This window comes from Scyliorhinus torazame, chromosome 14 (assembly GCF_047496885.1).
Source record: "Scyliorhinus torazame isolate Kashiwa2021f chromosome 14, sScyTor2.1, whole genome shotgun sequence".
Lineage (NCBI taxonomy): Eukaryota > Metazoa > Chordata > Chondrichthyes > Carcharhiniformes > Scyliorhinidae > Scyliorhinus > Scyliorhinus torazame.
In genome coordinates this window covers 101,381,234-101,396,684 of record NC_092720.1, presented here as the reverse complement: position 1 = coordinate 101,396,684, position 15,451 = coordinate 101,381,234, and the positions used below count along the sequence as shown (strand labels likewise).

At 45.7% G+C, this 15,451-nt stretch overlaps 1 protein-coding gene across 1 annotated transcript in view; it reads left to right on the top strand.

Moving 5' to 3' along the window:
- pik3cb (phosphatidylinositol-4,5-bisphosphate 3-kinase, catalytic subunit beta) overlaps positions 1-15,451 on the top strand; it is a 264,946-nt gene that overhangs the window by 145,068 nt on the left and 104,427 nt on the right. Inside the window, exons 6-8 of the mRNA XM_072474558.1 lie at positions 1,492-1,659; positions 4,268-4,357; positions 13,558-13,803. Of these exons, the coding sequence (XP_072330659.1) occupies positions 1,492-1,659; positions 4,268-4,357; positions 13,558-13,803 (504 nt within the window). The remainder of the gene's footprint in view (positions 1-1,491; positions 1,660-4,267; positions 4,358-13,557; positions 13,804-15,451) is intronic.

Genomic DNA, 15,451 nt, shown 5'->3' with positions numbered 1-15,451 from the left:
GTGTAAACAACCATTGTGCAGTTAACAGCAGAGATCAAGAGAGCCTGGCTGTCCCTCAAACAATGTTTCCTCTGGAGAGCATAGCTGTCAGGGCACCCCAGAGGAAACATTTGATTGCCAGGTCAGGGTCTCTGATCTCCTGTCATTTTCACAATGTTTATTTACACAAGTTAAGTGGTTTCAAGGCTTGTGGTCTTTCAGACCTTAAAGAGTTTGGACGATTGCCACTTTTGTTAGGTTGTAATGTATAGGAGGAAGCTATCAAACATTTTTTCCTAATTTTATTTTTTACACATCCCAGGTCAGCATGTCTAGATTCAACAGTACTCCCCTAATATAACAGCAACTTATAATTATCAAGCACTTTTATTATCATAAAATGCCCCAAGGCACTTCATAGAAGAAAATATGACAACATGATCCATAAGAGATATCAGGTCAGATGACCAATCTATTAGTACTTTAATGAAGGAGGAATGCAAGGTAGAGAGTGGAGGGAGGATCACCAGAGCAGCTGAAGGCACAGTCACCAATGGTGGAATGATTAAAATCAGGGATTCTCAGGAGTCCAGAATTAGATACTGCAGATGTTTCAAATGTTTGTGGGGGTGGCGTAGATTAGAGATTGAGAGGGGGGAGGCTACAAAAGAATTTGAAAATACGAATTTTAAAATCAAGGCATTTCTTGACCGGGAGCCAGTGTGAGCTAATGAACATGGAGATAGGTGAACAGGATGTGGTGTGAGTTCAGACATGTCGATGGATGCTTGTGAACAGTAGGATGTGGGAGTGTTTTGTAATGGTCAATTCTGGAGTTAACAAGGGCATGAATGATGGTTTCAGCAGCAGTTGAGCTGAGATGGGATAATGTTGGGCAATGCCTCAGAGGTTGAAATGGGCAGTCTTAGTGATGGCACCATATTTGTTGCGAAACTCATTTTGGGGTCAAATATGGCAAACAGACTAGCTTAGTCTCAAAGTTGACAGGGAAGTGACTGGAGTTAGTATCTAGCGAATTGAGTAGAGCGTGGGGACTGAAAAAATTAGCTCCTGTCTTCCGGTATTCAGTTGGGGAAAAAAATTTTTGTTCATTGAGCTCTGGATGTTAATAAACAGTCTGATAATTAGCAACAGCAGAGGAGTCGAGTTTTAAAGCTGGGTGTAGTCAGTTTACAGAAGGGATATCCTATCATTTACCAGCCTTTTAAATATTGTATATTTCTATGTTACCTGTTACAATTGCTTTAGCCTATTCATTTCATTATCAATGTCAAAATGCGCAGAGCTCCATTGTAATCAACGATCCTGTAAATTTGCATTTACAAATTGTACATTTTATTTACATTCCTGAATCCTATTTTTTTTAAATCATTGCACTGTCTGCACATCTTGTACTTTTGAGTCTGCATTTCTGAATGTGGGAAGGAAGATACTGTTGTGTGCTAAAGGAACAAGGCATCTCTCTCAATCTCTGATTTCTATCATTTTCAGTATATAAGAAATTGCGTGCTAAATGGAATCCACCCTCAGCTGACTCTAGTGGACTGCAGCACCATTAAGGAGATGTGTGATCATGAAATGTCCGCTATTGGTATTGCCTTGCATCGGAAATTATCCATTGCACCTCTTCCTTTGCCACCCAAAAAACGGGCGATTTCTGTAAGTAGCTGAGGAAGCAGCAGGAACAACTTGCTTTTGTCTTTTAGAATAATGTGATTTCAATTTGTCCTGTAAGTCAAACATACAATAGTGAGTTTCTAAGCCTGGCCATCACAGGCCTGTGCTGCATTATCAGACCTCTACCAGGATGGTTGTGGGGATCGTATGGTCGGCCGTTATGCTTCTAAGTTTGGCTTGGGAGTTTACACAAAACCACTATCTGGGGTGGTCGGTTGGAAGCTGCAGTTGTTAATGCCAGACAAGTATCAGACTGCTGGGCTGCCCATTGAAGTATAACCCACAAAGAACCTAATGGCATGCGAAGGGGAAAGAAAGGAGAGAACCAATTGAAAATCTAAATGTGGTACAATGAGGGTGCTAAAATATAACTGTAATTTTATTAAATTATTCTGAGCAATATTCATGAAGAAACTTTTTCAAATAGTTGCATTTGGGACCAAGAATACATAATGGCCCTCGAGATCTGGTAAAAGTGCCCTTCCCTCACAGTTAGTGTAGAAGATTGTAGTTTAGTCGGGCAGTATGGTCGGCACGGGCTTGGAGGGCCGAAGGGCCTGTTCCTGTGCTGTACATTTCTTTGTTCTTTGTTCTAGTGTCAGTGACAGCTACGGCTTGGTTGATAACAGTGTCGCCTCTCCGACTGAAGACTTGAGCTGAAATATTGGCTGAAGGCAGCAGACTAAGAAAGTGCTGCACCACCGAGAGTGCCGCCTTTCAAATGAAACATTGAACAGAGGCCCCACCTGCCTCTGAAGTAAAAGATGCCATGGCACGACATTGAAGGAAAGCAGGGGAGTTGCTTTGAACAAGATTTATTTTTCACGCAATGCCCTAAAACTGATGGTGTGATCCTTATCATATTGCCTTTTATGGGACCTTCAGAAACACATGGTTGGAGTTAAATCACTGTGGGATGACCTGAAGTTGCTTTTGGCATTCTACAAATGCAAGCTTTAAAAATTATAATTTTCTTGCTTGGTGTAAACTGGGAGTGCTTTTTTGGCAAGGGGTATGGTTGTTAAGTGAGAAGTGTTTTTTCCCCTATAAAAGTGTTGATGACTGAGAATCTCTGGTTTCCACTGCTGGTCAGTCAAAGCACAGTTATTGGATTACGCTTTTATATCATTGGGCATAGTTTTATGAGTGGAAGGAAATGTCTGAAAATAGATTTGCTGCGTTCTACGACAAATATAGCAAATAAGGCAATTATCCTAGTGTGTCCAGAATTAAAGACTACGTGTTGAACATTAACCTTGCTCAACATTGTCTTTTTCCATACCTTTTGGTGTAGAAAGCATTTTTAAAAATTGGCTTTTGAGGGTAATTTTAAAATCCAGTCTGTAACCTGTACTTTGTCCTTGATTAAGAGGATGAAAACACCTTCAGAAATTTGATGTGTTTCCAATGAATTTCCTTCTTTCTGCATTTCCCCTCCAAAATACAACGGAATTTTGCTAAAAATGACTTCTGCAGTAATTCCTTGACATATCATGTATTATTTATGACTTCCTTGATAACAGCAGAGTCATGCAAACAGTTTGCCAGCTGTGCTTTTTATATGCTTCCTAGAAGCAGCTTTATAGCTTGTTTGCTATTTATAACTAATAGACTAAAGCTGAAATAGGTGTCAAATAACTAGTAGAAATTATGTGACCTTATAAATGCACCACTCACTTGGCTCACAATGTCTTACTCTATTTGAAGTGCATTTATAGTGGCTTTGCTTTAGTGTAAGTACTTTGTTTGGAAACCATGGGCAGCATGTTATGTTGCTCGGTGGGCACCCGCCCAACCTGGAAATACGTAAAATCGTGTGAAAATACGTCTGGCATGTGCCCCAACGTCATTGCACACTCGTGCAATATTTCAGTCGGTGTGCACGCGTGAGAGTCTGAAGTTCACACGCTAACAATCAAGCAGGCAATTTAGCGCATCAAGGGGCTAATTTTTGTGTGACCCGTCTGCTTTTACAGTTGGTGGGTGGGCCAATTAGCCAGGCGGCCTTTACATTGTAGCTTCAACCTCGATCAGGGCAGGATTGACTGCCCACGTTGAAAATTGTCTGATGACTGAGCTTTGTATTTGAAAGTGCTGCCTAGACACTCTCAATTGTTTTCTCATCACAATTTATTTTTCATAGTTCAGCAGCTCCCTGAGACAGCTCTGCAGTGGATGTCCCCCCCCCCCCCTCCCCCCCCGCCCCCCCACCCCCCGAGAGCACACATTAGATGCACCAACTCGCACCCTCCCTTTTCTCAACACCCACGTTTCCCCACCCTCTACTGCAGCGTTAAGCGTTTCCCAGAGTGTGTTTCATGGTGGCCGCCCTTTAATTGGCCACCAGGGTGAAATCACGTTTGGGGGCTGGCTGCAGTCGGAAGAGTGTTTTGCAGCCGCTGCCAACCCTGCCAAGTGCATGTGACCAACGGATGTGTAGTCAAAGTTTTGTTCCACACCTGAATTCTTAAACTGAAAATGCTGATAGAAAACCAATTTAACTTGGTGAGTTTTATTTTATTTACGTTTATTTACCATTTGAATGTAAATAATTCCCTTTCTTGTTATTTTTCTCTGTGTTGTTTTCCAGCGTGTGCCAGGTAATGTTTGGGATATAAATACTCCTTTCAAGATTGTTCTTGCTCGAGGAAACAAAATAAATGCCGATGAAGCCCTGCGGGTGAGTATCGTAGATGAGGTTTTAAATTTGAATGAAAAAGATATGCATTCTAAATTGAAGTTGATATAAGGCAATTATATTGGTATGTGCATAGTATTCTAGCAATGTCACACACACTTTAAACTGGCCTTGAGTGCTTGGAGATGTACATAAATCTTTCCATTCTGGACAGCTCCATATTACAGCTCCATATTAAAGCATGAATGAAAATGAAAATTGCTTATTGTCACAAGTAGGCTTCAAATGAAGTTACTGTGAAAAGACCCTAGTCGCCACATTCCGGCGCCTGTTCGGGGAGGCTGTTACGGGAATCGAACCATGCTGCTGGCCTGCCTTGGTCTGCTTTCAAAGCCAGCGATTTTGCCCTGTGCTAAACAGCCCCAGGCATGGGTGATATCATCATTTTCCCCTAACATTATAAACTGAGTTTTTTCTTCTTTTAAGGTGGCCAGAAATCTGAGGGACTGATTAGGCATTTATAGGTGTCTTTGGTGACATAACTCAACCAATAGTACAAATGGGGCGCAATCTTCTTGAATGGGGACAGAATCCCGTAGTGCAAGATTAGCTGGGTGTTTCCTGGCGCTAGGAGCGCTGAGAAACATCCCGCTATCTAACGCCCACCTGGGTAGATCGGCAGCCTCAGTGGTGAATTCCCAGCCGAGGCCGCACTTAACCATGTTTTCTGCACTGAGGACCTCCACTCGCTGGAACTCCTCAGTACAGCGAGAGCCGGGACGCCATTTTCAAATGGCACCCTGATCTCTCGAACCCCCAGCATGACCTCTGAATCCCCCTCCCAAGCCGCAACTCACTATAAGTGGGTCCACTGCACTTCTCCCAGGGCACACAGCGGCCCAATCACCACCGTGCCAAAAATGCCAGACTGACACACTGGCAGTGCCCCTGCCAGTGCCACCCAGGCACCTTGGCAGTGCCAGGTTGGCACTGTAATGTGAGGAGAAAATGGAGATCTCATCCGTGCTTTAATATGGAGCAGTCCAGAAAGGGGACTGCAGTCCCCTGGGAGACCCCCATGATTGCCATTGCGTCTGGTCCCCGTTTGTGGAGACCAGCGCCGAACAACGCTCACATGGGATCTCCACGGCGGGGGAGTTAGATCCTGCTCCTTGGGTAGATCTCGGGAATGCATATTAGAGTGAGACTTGTTGATTCCGTCCATAACGCATGAGATTCATACCGCGACATCTCGTTAGTTCTCGAAGGCGTGGCGAGCCGAGTAGATCCCGAAAGTGGGGTCTTCCGGCATCAACGGTTGCATTGCACCATGCTGCGTTTTGGACGCAACATGACTGGTAGATTCCACCCATCTTTATTGACACTATTTCCGACTGGATGCAATTTGATATTTCATTCTTTAGTGCATTCAATAGCCAGAATTTTGACCTGACTCTTGTGTTCTCCTGTAATTTTGAGTCTCTTGGGTGCCTGGAACCACTTGTGTCAATGCAAAGTGTTCAGATCATGTTAATTTATAAGTCTTCGTCAGATATTCTAATAAACTTTTTACTCTTGGTAATTTTGTGAGGCTCCATTCCTTATGTGCTAGCTACCAACCAGGCCACACTACATTTGGAATGTCCAGATATTCCATCCTATGAGTGAATGCATGTACTAGGAATATAGGGGAGAAAGGGCTTCCATTGGGGAAGATCGGCAGGTGGGGGTTTCTGGGGGAGGGGGGTGCCGACCTATGCAGGTGGAGGGTGTTTCCCTGGGGTTGTTCCGTGTCCATGGGCGTGGAGAGGGGTTCCTTGTTTTTTAGATTGGGGTGCCCAGCCAAGGTTGCTGGTGGGGTGGGGCAGGCCCATTTGGAGCCAGCTCTGTCAGCATAATGCCAAGGGACCCACCTCCAGGATCATCTTTCCCCCAGGGTGTTTAAAAATTTGGACCCGAAAAGATGGCAGCGCAACCAATGGGCCACATGCTGCTTTTCCTGCACGTGCTTGACGCTGGGGGGAAAAAAGGGGAAAACTTCACCTAATGGCTTACAATATTAAAAAACATAAAATATAACATTCCTGCTTATGCTTTTTGCAAGATGCAAAATTAACTCACTGTAACATATCCGGGAGGCTTCTCTCTTCTTCGTTGTATTTTAGCAAGTTGAGTCTCAAATAATTGTATGCACCACCACCACACACTTGTACTCACATGTACTCACAGACCAGTTGCATCATAAGAACATAAGAACTAGGAGCAGGAGTAGGCCATCTGGCCCCTCGAGCCTGCTCCACCATTCAATGAGATCATGGCTGATCTTTTGTGGACTCAGCTCCACTTTCCGGCCTGAACACCATAACCCTTAATCCCTACATTCTTCAAAAAACTATCTATCTTTATCTTAAAAACATTTAATGCAGGAGCCTCTACTGCTTCACTGGGCAAGGAATTCCATAGATTCACAACCTTTTGGGTGAAGAAGTTCCTCCTAAACTCAGTCCTAAATATACTTCCCCTTATTTTGAGGCTATGCCCCCTAGTTCTGCTTTCACCCGCCAGTGAAACAACCTGCCTGCATCTATCCTATCTATTCCCTTCATAATCTTATATGTTTCTATAAGATCCCCCCTCATCCTTCTAAATTCCAACGAGTACAGTCCCAGTCTACTCAACCTCTCCTCGTAATCCAACCCCTTCAGCTCTGGGATTAACCTAGTGAATCTCCTCTGCACACCCTCCAGTGCCAGTACGTCCTTTCTCAAGTAAGGAGACCAAAACTGAACACAATATTCCAGATGTGGCCTCACTAACACCTTATACAATTGCAGCATAACCTCCCTAGTCTTAAACTCCATCCCTCTAGCAATGAAGGACAAAATTCCATTTGCCTTCTTAATCACCTGTTGCACCTGTAAACCAACTTTTTGCGACTCATGCACTAGCACACCCAGGTCTCTCTGCACAGCAGCATGTTTTAATATTTTATCATTTAAATAATAATCCCTTTTGCTGTTATTCCTACCAAAATGGATAACCTCACATTTGTCAACATTGTATTCCATCTACCAGACCCTAGCCCATTCACTTAGCCTATCCAAATTCCTCTGCAGACTTCCAGTACATCATACAATGTACTTGCTAACATACAGGCAATCCTCAAATTTACGACATTTGAATTACGACAAACGGCACTTGCCGTTTAAAAATTGACAACCTGTTTCAAATTTACGTCAGTTTCAACTTTGTGTAGCCTTGCTACACATAAAACATCTTTTATGTTTTTATGAATTTGATTTGTAAATTCAATATATTTTGATGGAGTCTGGGGAAGTTGTGACACTTCCCACCGAAACATCGGGGCCCCGCGCACCCTTCACTCCCCAGGCTGGAACTCCAGGCCTGAAGGTTGCTACGGAGAACGGTTGTTACGGCCCGCTGGCAGCGCAATGCCTGACCGCGCTCAAGCCAAGAAACCGGAAACTGTTTTTTGAATATCTGGAAATGAAGCCGCACATTGATGGTGAAAATCCTGCCTTGCCCCAATGGCTGATCTCCCATTGATTATACTGGGATCTTTTGTGCCTGCAGTCTGAAACCTTTTGCTCATGGTATTGTCACTGGACTTGTAAACCAGAAGTGATGCTCTGGGGACCCAGGTTCAAATACTGCCACTGCAGATAGTGAAATTTGAATTAAGTTTATTTTAATAATCTGGAATAAACAAAACTAATGATAACCATTGTTGATTGTCATAAAAAAGCATTTGGTTCACTAATGCTCTTTAGGAAAGGAAATCTTTACCTGCTCTGGCCTACATGTGACTCCAGATCTACAATAATGCCCCCTCGAGGACAGTTGGGGATGGGCAATAAATGCTGGCACAGCCTGCGGTGGCCACATCCCATGAACGAATAATAAAAAAACAAAGAGAAAAGTCCTGTGGCCCACCAACAGAGCAGTAAATGCTTCGGGATGAACTTCTAAAGCCCATGGGAAATTAGGTCACAATTTCCAGGTAAACATGCTGCCTTGCCCTGCTGATGGAATCAATCCCCCTTTTTTAACATTGTTCCTATGGGGAAACCAAAATCAATTCATGACGTTTCAACCTATGATGACGTTTACAGGGACTAACTGTGTCGTAAATCCGAGGACTGCCTTTAAAATACTTCTTTGCATTATCGCAAACGGTAATTTAAATTGGTACAAAGTCATTTGACGCATAGCACAACTCCACTAATAGAAATATAATTGCTACCTAATAGAAAGTTCTTAGTGGGTCAACATTGGATATTCATTTTGATCTTGTGAGAGGCAGCATGATTGTTGAACTTCTAATTGTCGTCACACTTAAGCATTCTATTGGGCAGACATGGCTTCCTCCTCGTGAAGGAGAGACGCTATAGTATAATTTGGAATAGTTGATCTGCATTTTTCCTCCATCTCTTTCTTTAATATGTCAATCCCCATATCAATAACAACGATCCCATCCTCCCACCAAACCCCAAACATTAGCCCGGATGTTCACACAAACAAATGTCAAAAAGGAATTAGGGATCACCCATAGTCGCCATTAACACACACAGCCCCCCTCCCACCCAACTAATGCTCGATGTTATCCAGTCCTTGAAAGTGCATAATGAATAATGCCCATGAATTGTAGAACCCCTCCATCCTTCCCCTCAGTTCAAACTTAACCTTCTCAAGAATTCCAACAGGTCCCCCCGCCACGCCAGGACACAGGGTGGAGAGGTTGCTCTCCAACATATCAGGATCCACCTTCGGGCGATCAACAAGGCGAAGGCTACAACATCTGCCCCCACACCCATTTCCAACCCTGGCTGGTCTGACACTTTGAATATAGCCTCCCGGGTCCAGTTTCACGTGCACCACTTTAGAAATTACCCTAAAAGCCTTCTTCCAGTAATCCTCCAGCTTTGGACAGGACCAAAACATATGAACGTGATTAGCGCCCCCTCCCCCCGCAACGTTCACACACATCTTCTACTCCTTCAAAGAATCGGCTCATCCTCGCCCCCGTGATGCGTGCTCTGTATACCACCTTCAGCTGTATCAGCCCCAACTTCGCGTACGAGGTGGAGGCATTCACTCTGGAACACCTCACACCAGAACCCCTCCTCCATATCCTCTCCCAACTCTTCCTCCCACTTTGCTTTAATCCCTTCCAGTGGTGCCTTCTCTTCCAAAATAGCTCCGTAAACCGCTGACACTACCCCCTTCTCCAGTCCCCCCGTCCTCAGCACCTCCTCCAGCAATGTGGAGGCCGGCTCCACCGGGAAGCTCTGTATCCCATTTCTGGCAAAATCTCAAACTGCATGTAGGCTTATTCCATAGAATTTACAGTGCAGAAGGAGGCCATTCGGCCCATCGAGTCTGCACCGGCTCTTGGAAAGAGCACCCTACCCAAGGTCAACACCTCCACCCTATCCCCACAACCCAGCAACCCCACCCAACACTATGGGCAATTTTGGACACGAAGGGCAATTTATCACGGCCAATCCAACTAACCTGCACATATTTGGACTGTGGGAGGAAACCGGAGCACCGGGAGAAAACCCACGCACACACGGGGAGGATGTGCAGACTCCACACAGACAGTGACCCAAGCCGGAATCGAACCTGGGACCCTGGAGCTGTGAAGCAATTGTGCTATCCACAATGCTACCGTGCTTGACACGTTTGGTGTGAAATTGATTCAAGGCAATTATTAGATTTGTCTTTAAATTATTTACCGTTTCAGGTTTGGCACTTTTTGCCTGGAGTGTCTTTTTATAGAAACTTCGGAGACTGCATTGACACATTCAAGTAGATGAAAGTTGGATTGGTTACAATGGCCCCGATTTGACAGTCAGTGGTGAACAAATGGCACTTGCCCTTCATTGCAATTGCAGCTGTCTGCAGATATTTTTGTGTGACAATGTACAGTTATTAGAGAACCGTTTCAACATTGTGTCCTCTATTGAGGATGTGAAATCCTTTTCAATAGAACAAACAAAAACATTTCTCTTCAACCAATCAGATTGAGAAGTTGTTAATAAGCCCTGCCAAATCAAAGTTGTGAATGTTTAATCAATGTAAAATAGATTTCATAGAATTTACAGTGCAGAAGGAAGCCATTCGGCCCATCGTGTCTGCACCGGCTCTTGGAAAGAGCAACCTACCCAAGGTCCACACCTCCACCCTATCCCCACAACCCAGCGACTCCACCCAACACTATGGGCAATTTTGGACACTAAGGGCAATTTAGCATGGCCAATCCACCTAACCTGCACATCTTTGGACTACCACATGGAAAGCAAGATGAGATTGAGAGAAAGTGATATGTAAAGTAGAAAGGCAAAGATAAGTAACGCTTTGTTGTGGTCTGAAAGAATGAAACCCAGTGGGTGGGATTTTCCGACGGCCGACGCTGAAATCGGGAAAGGCGATTGGGCAGAGAATCGGTTCTGACACCGAAATCGTCAGGGGAGCCGTGTTCACGCCAAACCGCAATTCTGCAGTGCCTCAACAGCGGCGTCAATGCGTTCCACTCCGCACGTCCAGTAAACGCAATTTTCATATCATTAGTGGGCCTGACCTCGTATTCTCCGGGGCCTCTGCGATGCTCCCTCGCCAGCGGTGGGAACTCCTGACGGCGAGGTTCACTTGTGCTTTTAAAAATGAGGTAACGGGGGCCATGACTGATGAGGGGAGAGAGAAGCGGCTGGTATGGGTGCCGGCATGTGGTGCAAGGTGGGGGTTCGGATGCCCACTGGGGGGAGGGGGGGGTCACAGGTTCATGGGTGTATGGGGCAGGGTTTTGTGCTAGGGGCACATCGCTGCCTACTCACTCTGGCCACCCTGAGGAGGTCATCCAGTTTTGTCCGACACTGCAGGAATGTGTTGCCTTTGGCGCTAACCACCTCTGCCACCTGCGCACAGGTTCGGCGAACAACGGTGGCTGGCTGCCTTTCCATCCCGCGGTACAGGGTCCCCCGCCACTCTGCCACTGCATCCAGGAGGGTCTCCAGTTCCGTGTTGGGGAATCTCGGGACCTTGCGTCCTGTTGCCATCTTGTTGGCTGGGATGATGTGTGTGGGGAGTGGTCCAGGTACTGCACCAGTTTTGCTGTCTTAAAACTCCACTAATCCTCCCCGGAGTCAACACTTAATCTCCAGAACAGAGAATTCGGCCGCCTGTGTTCAGTGCTGGAGAGGGGTTTTTTGTAGTATTTAAGACCTGCCCCCCACTGTTAAAAATTCATTTACACTTGAGTGGTTATGGGGATGGGGTGGGTTCAGTGCAAACCCGATGGGCCGAATGGCCTCCTTTTGCACTGTACTGATTCTTTAATTCTAATGGACAAACGGCAACATTTTTTGTGCGTTTTGTCTCTAAGTATAACAACTTCACACCCTTTGTGAATTTGAACGCCAGATTTCTCAGCGAGGTACTGGCATACTGAAGCTCTTGGAGAAACCAGACAAATTGGACAGTAATACCCTGATTTCTGTACTTAGTTGTGCATTTGCAGATGTGGAAAGTTTCTGTTCAAGTTACTCCACTATAGCAATGATGCTGGTCGTCTCTCTGCTATTTTTGCTGCAAACTCTAGTCATGTTCTTCAAGGCAGGATTAAGAGATTGGAGAATAATGTAATAGAAACTGTTACTACAGAATGAGCAGGAAAGTGTTGTGCTGTGAGCTAACCTCTGGCAGCCAGTTTTCATTGTCCTCCTTCTCCCTCACTTTCCCTCGTACCTTCTTCGTGAGATGGTGGCTGTCTAGCTCTGCTGCCTTCAAAGGCATTCCTCCATGGACAGCCAGGTGGTGTAAGACGCACCAAACAGCACTTGTATGCAGAGGACTTTCTTTGGCATCCATTGTAGGGTGCGCCCTGACCACTCCAGGCATTAAGTCTTTTGTATTTGGAACACCATGTTTTCTTCAGGGTGAGTGAGGCAAAACAAAAATCAGAGTCAAGCAGTCTCTAAGCTCAAGCATCCCTTGGAAAAACCACAAAGCAGAATAACACACCAAATCTGTTTAACTGGAGTGCCTTTTTTTATAACTGTTTCCAGTGGGTTTCTGGAACCAATCCTGTTAGCTTTTACTTGGTGCATTCAGCATTGGGTGGAACTTCTGCTGTTTTGTGTTAATATTACAGTGAGATCCTAAAAAGATGATGGGGAACGTACCCATGACAGTGACCACTTAAGGTACAGAGGATGTCCCTGCCAGCAAGGGGACAAGGAAATCTGGAGAGTGGCCTGAAGTCAATTTACTTTGGGCCGCTCTCCAAATTTCTTTGTCCCGTCGGCAGAGAATCCCTCCGCGGATGGGGCTGGGATATCCGAGCCGCAGTTACAATGATGGCAGGTGTGAAGTCGGTGACGAGGCGTTGGCTACACCTGAGCTGCTTCAACTGCGGACGAAGGATGCGGAATTACAACCCCTCCTCGAGTTTCAAATGCCCTGCACATTCTTCTAGATTGGAGCAAGACTTAAGGAAAGATTTGGCAACTATATACAACCACAGGACGTCCCAAAGTGTGTGGTCAAGACGGACTCCGTTTTGGCACAGTATCAACGTTCTTCCTGTCAGGTTGGCAAGAAATGACGAGTAATGTTAAAATGGATGGGTTCGTGGACTGGATCATCAATTGTGGTGGGAGGAGGAAGAGGAACAGATCTGAGTGACTAAAGTTCCTCCTGCCACTCAGTCACTTTCAGCAAAAATGCCTGTGTCAATACAGAATAGGGTTCTCAGTCCTGTGTTCGTGCTGATAACCAACAGACTGAATTGCACCCAAATCTGTAAAAAACAAAAAACAAAACTACACATTAATGGAATATGAAACCAGACTGGCAAATGCCCACACTTCTCAGGTAAATGTTCAATCGAATGCTTGATGCAAGTTTGAATGACCAGCATTTGTTTTAATTCCCATATGATTCAAGCCCAATTTTCCATTTTTATTTGGTGATTCCAGTTCTGGATCTCCTGTTCAAAGGGGAAAGAGAAACGAGAGCTTGAAAGATTTCAGCCAAACCTGGCAAGAACGTCGGTATTATCAGCTGCACTGTCTTGCCGAGTGAGACGTGCGCTACCGCAGTGACTTGTTTGTGGATAAAATCATGTGAAATCCTTTCAAGAGATTGCACCGTAATTCTGAAACAAGCTTTTGCATTTTGTCGCAGCCCAGCCCTTATTCACGTGCTTTTTGTTCCTGTAGGTTCAAGTCTGGGCTGGGATCTTCCATGGAACTGAGCTCCTTTGCAAACCTGTTGTAAGCAGCGAGATTTCTGGGAAAAATGATCTTACCTGGAACGAGACGCTGGACTTTGAAATTAACATCTGTGACCTGCCAAGAATGTCCCGACTCTGTTTTGTTGTATATGGAGTGATGGATAAAGTGAAGAAGCAGAAATCGACAAAGAACGTGGCCAAATTCCAGACCATTCGGAAAGCAGGGAAAGTGGTCAGTTTCTCAATTTTTCAACCGCATTTACATCTTATTGGCTCTGTTAAGACTGCAGTTACATGGTAACTGTAGCATGTGTGCAAGTGGTATCATTTTGTAAAGGCACTGCAGTGAAATTGTAATTTTAGCCTGAAACATAGACTTGCACGTAAATCCCTCAACCACTCTGCCTCGCCACTTCATTCCTCCTTTTAAGATGCTTCTTAAAACCTAGGCGGCACAGTGTTTAGCACTGCTGCCTCACGGCGCCGAGGATCCGGGTTCGATCCCAGTCCTGGATCATTGTCTGTGTGGAATTTGCACATTCTCCCCGTGTCTGCATGGGTCTCACCCCCACAACCCAAAGATGTGCAGGGTAGGTGGATTGGCCTCGCTAAATTGCCCCATAATTGGGGGAAAAAAAGATACTCTTTAAAACTTGGCCCTTGGTCACCTGTCTTGGCCAGAATTCGCCATCCGTTGGGATTCTTTGTTCCTGCGGCAGTGCGCCCCCATTTCCCGGGTGGCGTAGGGGTGTCTTCAATGGGAAATCCCACAGACAGCGCCAGGGAGCGAATCCTGCTGCCAGCGAACTGCACGCCGCCAAGAAACATACAGCTGGGGAACAAGAGAATCCAGCCCCTTTTGTTACTCAACGACCCGTTTTGTTTGATACTTATCTTGTAAAAAGCCTTGGGCCGTTTTACTCTGTTAAATACATTACATAAATGCAAGTTGTTGCTGCTGTTAGCACCAGAGTGAAGTGTTCTGAGGACTTTGAAGAGAAAGTCTTGATCGGTTTCGTTTGGGATCAGCTGAATCTGTCACACCTTTCATACTGAAAGAAGGGTAGCTTTCGTCCAAAGCTGAAACCACTTTGCACTTTGTGCGTTCTTAATGATGACGCATATTAGATTGAAATCGTGTGCAAAACACGAGTCGTGCATTATTTTGGAGAGCCTAAGAGTTATTTGTCTCAATCATGTGCTGTGTGGCTTGAGCGATTAGTCAAGACGTGTGAATTTGATACACGCCTGGCTCTTCCTCCAATTTACACTTCCTCCTTCCTGCGCCGATTTAGATGAGAGCTGACTTGTACACCATCTAGTGGGTACAAAATGTCATAGCAGCAGTTGATCAGGAAATTCCTGGGCTGGATTCCCCATTATTGGGACTATGTCCCCATGCTGGCAGCAAAATGGTGGCGTTTTTCTTCTGAAAATCTTGGATTAGAGGGACATGAATTCCCAGCCCTGCAGGGGGCCAGCAGGGACTTGGAGTAAATCTCGCAGCTTTTGCTGCAGGTACGGACCTCCACACCTCCGGGTCAGAGGCCGTGCATGCGCACGGAAGCGGCCTCCAGCGGCCGCGCCATGCTCCATGGCGGACTCGGACCCGAAAAAGAGACCGCGTGCCCGACCCTCAACCCCTGCACGAACATTCTCCGGCCGCCTATAAGGCTCCCCCTGGCCTCCGATCGGCCCGTCCCCAACCAGGGCAGCCGTGGACTGAGTCCACAGCTGCCACGTGTGTATCCCGACCAGCAGGACCAGGTTAGATCCATGCCGTTGGGATTTCAGCCGGTCAGGGGCGGAGGATGTTGGAGCGGGCCTCTGGCAATGGCCCCGTGCGGTGCAGAGTACTCCCCGGTGATGCCGCTTTTCGG